Here is a 6207-nt window from a genome sequence, read left to right as displayed (position 1 = left end):
CTGCCCTTCTACCTATAACTTTGATCACATCCATTCCCTTCTTTCTCCAGATGTTTCCTCAATCTATCATCCCTCCTTCCCCCTGCCACCCACCCCAACTTCAATCTCTCCTTGTTTACTGGTTAATTTGCCTATCTCCTACGTCCTTCATTTTTTAAAGGAAAAAAAAAACAAAAAAAGATGCAAGACAATCTAAAATGATTTGCAAAGGAATGATTTATTCAACAATTGTCAAGAAACACTTTATTTAAACATTAAAGAGATACTGATTCTATAGTAAATTAGCAAAGTATTTCTTTCTCTTTTAAGTATTTTCCTTACAGCAAACAATTTTCAGTTTCAAAATCAAAACAAAATCCCAGGTCATATAGATGTTCACAGTACTTACATTTATCTAAGTAACTTGCACATATGTTCAGTTCTAAGATGTTAACTAAATTTCTGGGACAAACATATTGCTTTTCTTTTTTAAACCAAGAACATTAGAGTTAATGCAGAATCCTAAAGATAATCTAGTAGTCACTAAGTTTTTCTTGAATCTTCATTTTAAATGGTGTTATTTCTAGCACAGTAAGCAGGCACAGTCTTTCATATGCTTAAAAACTGGAATCTTTGGTTGCTACCCTGTCAGCTGGCTTGCACATTGAAGTCAACAATTTTGAGAATGTTTACGTTTACAACTTTGAAACACCAAGGAGGGTAAATACCCTTAGAGTGCACAATTATGATCATTTACAATTATAACAACTGTAGTTGAAAACTTTATGCTATACTTCTGAAATAAGATCTCAAAACAGTACAGTTCAAAAGAAAAAATATCAAAAAATTGTCATAGGTATGATTTTCCACCATCTGTACGTCAAACATTTAGTTAACTTTTCACTAGAAAAAAATGCAATAGAAAACTAGGACCAAGTTTCACTATATCGATTTTAACATTTATAGTTAATGCAATATTAACAATTACAGTGGCTAGAACTTATCACTAATGCTGACCAGTCAATTTATGCTGAAATTAGGTAAATTTTCAACAAGTACATGATTGCCCACAATCACTTGGCAAGTATACGTATGAACTAAGAGTTCCTGATTTGCGGAATAACAAGTTGAACTCTGGATCATCAGCTTTACTTCATCTGTTCCTCTTCCTGCTTGGAGACCCTTCTTGTCACTCTTCTTGGTTTCGTTACTTTGGGTGCTGGAGGGGGTTGTATCTGCGGACCCTGCTCAGAAGAAGAGGCTGCCTGCTCCTGCTCTGCTTTCTGCTTTAATAGTGTCCAATCAAACATGCAGTCGTACTTGTAGTCCAGGCTCCTGAAAAGAATACGAAATAGCTGCCTGAGATACATGTAATCAGGTGTTTCTTCAAAGCGAAGGCCACGGCAGTAGTTGAGATAGATGCCAAATTCTGCTGGAAAGCCCTGACACAGAACATCAACAGGGATGGACATCTTCTTTTCAATAATTTTTTCATACTTCTGCTTCTTGGTTGCAGCCTTTATTCCTTGCCAGGGCAGGCTGCTCCTGTTGAAATACATCAGGACATAACCAAGAGACTCCACATCATCCCGACGGCTCTGTTCAATGCCAAGGTGTGCATTGATGCTGGCATACCGGGCAGTGCCAGTGAAATTTTTATCTTCCCTGTAGGGTATATGCTGCTTTGTTCTGTTATCTCGGTACCGTTTTGCCAAACCAAAGTCAATAAGGAATAACTGGTTTAGCCCTGAAAAAGATGGGTCCTGAGACCTGTTAGCAGCTGCCCCGCCTCTTTTTCTCTTCCCTCCTGCCTTACGCGGACGTGCAATACCCATCAAGAAGTTATCTGGTTTAATGTCTCTGTGTATAAAGTTCTTGGTGTGCACATATTCAATTCTGCTAATCATCTGGTCAGCCAACATCAGGACGGTTTTCAATGTGAACTTACGGGAACAGAAATTGAAGAGGTCTTCAAGACTAGGTCCAAGCAGATCCATGACAAGGATATTATAGTCTTTTTCCTGACCATACCAGCGGGTTCGGGGAATGCCCAATCCACCCTGCAGAAGCTTATAGAGCCTGCTCTCATACAGTAGCTGGGGGTGCCTGGCCTTCTGAGACTCTAGCTTCACAGCCAATTCCTCATTATTGGTTATATTGACAGCCAGATAGATGTCTCCAAAGGAGCCCGCTCCAATTTTCCGCATCAGTTTATATTTCCCTCCAACAATGAATTCAGAGCTGAGGATATTGTTGCTGCTGCTGCTGCTGCTGCTTGCCATTCTGCAAGAGTGAGGCGAGGGGACCCCTGGGTTTCTGAGAAGGAGATCAGTCAAGGCAGGATTCACCCACTAGGCCCGAGTTTCCAGGAACCAAAGATGGTGGCACTGAATGTAAAACAGGAGTCAAGGTAACACCAATGAGTCCCCAGAACCGTGGATACCAGCTGGCGCAGCAAAACAACAAGCTGTGACTGCTCTCTGCTGCAGTTCTGTGGTGGTCCAAGGCCCCGCAACTTCCACAAGTTTGACCACGTTGGAAATTCGAAGCGATTGCCCCGGCTGCAAGATGGATAGAGAGTAGTGGGTGGTGCAATAGTACCACTTCCTATGGTCAATGGCTCCCACCAGATTTATAAAAATCACTCCACCCACTCTGGCTTCCTGCCTAAGTTTATGGCCCCTTCTTCAACTGTCTTCAAGTCTAAATTTTAAAAACTCTTGCACTAGACTCTATAATTCTCACTAGCTGTTGCCCTTTATTTCTCTTCCTTTTCATGGGTACACTCATAAAAAAATCTTTCTACGATAAATGCATTCATTTCCTCTTCTCTCCCTTCTTAATTCTATAATCTGGCTTCTGACTTCATTTTTTAAATTCAATTTTATTTTATTTTCAATTCTACATTTCTCTCCTTTCCTGCCATCAACTTCCCCACCCAATGAGAAGGCAAAAAACATGAAGTCCATTACAAATATGCATAGTCATGCAAAACAAATCCCCTCATAAGCCCTGCAGAAAGAAAGGAAGGAAGGAAGGAAGGAAGGAAGGAAGGAAGAAAGGAAGAAGGACAGAAAGAAAGAAAGAAAGAAAGAAAGAAAGAAAGAAAGAGAGAGAGAGAAAGAAAAGAAAAGAAAAGAAAAGAAAAGAAAAGAAAAGAAAAGAAAAGAAAAGAAAAGAAGAGAAAAGAAAAGAAAGAAAGAAAAAGAAAGAAAGAAAGAAAGAAAGAAAGAAAGAAAGAAAGAAAGAAAGAAAGAAAGAAAGAAGGAAAGAAAGACAAAATGTGCTTCAGTCTGCACTCTGGAGGTGGATAGCATGTATAATCCCGACTTCTTTGGAATTATCATTAATTATTGTAATGATCAGAGTTATTAAGTCTTTCACAGTTGATTATCTTTGCAATATTGCTATTTCTGTGTAAATCGTTCTACTGGTTCTGCTCCCTTCACTCTGCATTTGTTCCTACAAATCCTCCCAGGCTTTTCCAAAACCACCCCCTTCATTATTTCTTACAGTACAGTAGTATCCAATCACAATCATATGCCATAATTTGTTCAACCATTCCCCAACTGACGAACATCCCCTCAGTCTCCAATTCTTTGCCACCCCATAAAAAGCTGGTATAAATATTTTTGTACCTATAGGTCCTTATCCTTTTTCTTTGATCTCTTTGGAGTGTAGACCTAGTGGTGATATTGCTGAGCCAAAGGGAATTCACAGTTTTATAGTCCTCTGGGCCTAGTTCCAAATAGTTTTCTAGGGACCAATTCACAGCTCCATCAACAATGTATTAGGGTTCTATTTTTCCACATCTCCTTGAGCATTTACAATTTTCCTTTTCTGACATATTAGCCAATTTGGCAGGTGGGAGGTGGTACCTCAGAGTTGTTTTAATGTGCATTTCTCTAATCAATAGTGATTTAGAGCATTTTTTCATGTGACTACCTATAACCAGTTAAACCCTCAAGGGAAGGGAACCTATTATATAAACACTTAATTTCTCCAGCTCCTGGAACAATGCCCTACACATACTAGGTGCTCACTAACTCTTTCTGGATGATGATTTACCTTTCTAAATAAAAGCACTGTTCATATGTAGCTGCCATTTCCTCATTAGCCCATTGTTAGGTCCTGGGGCAGTTGTCAAGTCCTTCTTTTTGTATTAGTGGAAGGGCCACAAGCCTAACTTCATGATAGTATAAAAACTTAGTCAGATCCTAGCAGAGAATCAAGATCATTTTAATCTCTGCCTGAGGAAAATGCCTGGTGATGGTAATAAGAGGAATAGGTAACACTATGCAATAACATAACACTCAGTTAAAGACCTCAAAAATTCAGTTTTCTGAAAGTTTTGGCTAATGAATGTTTTTCAGACATTTTTCAGTCGTGTCCAACTTTTTGTAACCCCATTTGGGCTTTTCTTGGCAAAGATCCTGGAGTGGTTGGCCATTTCCTTCACCAGCTCATTTTATAGATGAGGAACTGAGGCAAACAGGGTTAGGTGACTTCCCCAGGGTCACACAGCTAGTAAATGTCTGAGGCCAGATCTGAACTCAGGAAGATGAGTGTTCCTGTCTCTAGGACTAGCATATATCTACTGAGCCACCTAACTGCCTATTTTTGTTAATACTGGGTAAATAAATAAACTTTGGAATCCTTGCCCTATAAGATACACCCTCATAAACTAAATTTGAGTTCAACTAAATTGGAGGTCTTTTACATATTTAGTCACAGGGAAGGGGCAGAAAGAACAGGATTGGACTGTCCATGGCATTAGGCATGTGGGCACAATACTTTAACTGAGTACCTGAAACTCTGTATGGTTTGAAGCCCTACTGGTGGATAAATTCAAGTGACTGACCAGTTTTCTTATTCTCTATAGCAGAGAAAGTTGGGTATGGTGGGGTTGTTTGAGCTCTACAGATGAGAAAGGCTCTAATTCTCTGCCAAATGCCCACGGAGTAGGGCCACCGTGATTCTTAGGAGGTGGCAGTGAAGTACAGTAACAATAATACCTGACGTTTGTGTCCAAAGCCCTGTACAGACATTATCTCATTGGAGCTTCACAACCCTGAGGGATAGGGAACTAGGAGTATTATTATTCCCATTTTAGAGATGAGATAACTAAGGCTCAGAGAAGCGCCATTAACAGCTCAGGGTCACACAGATAGTGTGGTAAAAGTATTAAAAGTAGGATTTGAAGCCAGTTCTTCCTGATGCCAAGCCCATCATTTTATATCCTATGTCACACAAGACATTTCTCAGATGGTACTAAAAAATTCTGAAGGCTCATTTAGTCAGTTCTCTTAAATCCTGTGGGTCCTGGCACTAGCCTCATCCTCATGGCCTTTTTATGACTTGGTGATTTGAATCAACAGAGAGACCAGAAGGCTTTACAATCTGATCGCATAACTCAGACTTTATCCTCAAACTATCCTTGCTAGGCTTCAGGTTTAATGAAATGAGTACACACACACACACACACAGACACACACACATACACACACACGCACACACACGCACACACACATACACTATGTATGTGTTCATATACACAGTTCCAGGTTTAGTAAGATTAGCATATCTAAACACAGGCAAGTTGTACATGTGCTCACACACATGTATATGCATACCCAAGGACAACAGGAACTCATAAGATCCTAGGTAGAACTTCACATTCAAATATTTTAGAGGCTTGCTTCACATGCAAATTTTCTAGTAATCTATTTGGCTATTTCACTGATGGCATTTTGAAGCACTCAATTCTAGGAGATCTTCCATTGGCTTAAGAAAAAAACCTTACTCTACATTTGATTCTGTTAATAGGAATTAATGAAATTACCCATACAATTAAGATACTTCAGTATCACCGAATGGGTGTTGCCTCAGTCAAACTGAGACATGAAAAAGACCTTAGCTTAAAAAGGCCAAGGTCTCCCACTGCATTCGGGGCCATCCAGTCATCTTGATTTATATCTTGCCACTGGACACAGATGGCTCTGGAAGGAGAAACTGAGGCTGGTGACTCTGCACAGCCCTGCCTCGCTTAAATCCAATCCACCTGCAACTCACGGCATCACTTTCCTGATGCTATGGTCCTCTTTGAGAACAAAGGACAAATAACAGCTTCAGTAACACACACTATATTTCATCTTGTCAGATTTCCTGGCTCAAACTCAAAAACAAAAATGAGAATGAGGATGGGGGGCAAATAGGGCAGAATTCAGA

General features: G+C 39.9%; 1 protein-coding gene across 1 annotated transcript; it reads right to left on the bottom strand.

The window, feature by feature from the left end:
• Window positions 1–305: 305 nt before the first annotated feature.
• LOC118832724 (casein kinase I-like) lies at window positions 306–2451 on the bottom strand. The gene has a single exon (XM_036740056.1). The coding sequence runs from the start codon at window positions 2259–2261 to the stop codon at window positions 1128–1130; it is 1134 nt and encodes a 377-aa protein (XP_036595951.1). The 5' UTR covers window positions 2262–2451; the 3' UTR covers window positions 306–1127.
• Window positions 2452–6207: the final 3756 nt, after the last annotated feature.

The sequence above is a fragment of the Trichosurus vulpecula genome, chromosome X, assembly GCF_011100635.1.
Source record: "Trichosurus vulpecula isolate mTriVul1 chromosome X, mTriVul1.pri, whole genome shotgun sequence".
Lineage (NCBI taxonomy): Eukaryota > Metazoa > Chordata > Mammalia > Diprotodontia > Phalangeridae > Trichosurus > Trichosurus vulpecula.
The sequence above is the reverse complement of the archived record's forward strand: the minus strand, read 5'-3'. Positions and strand labels throughout refer to the sequence as shown.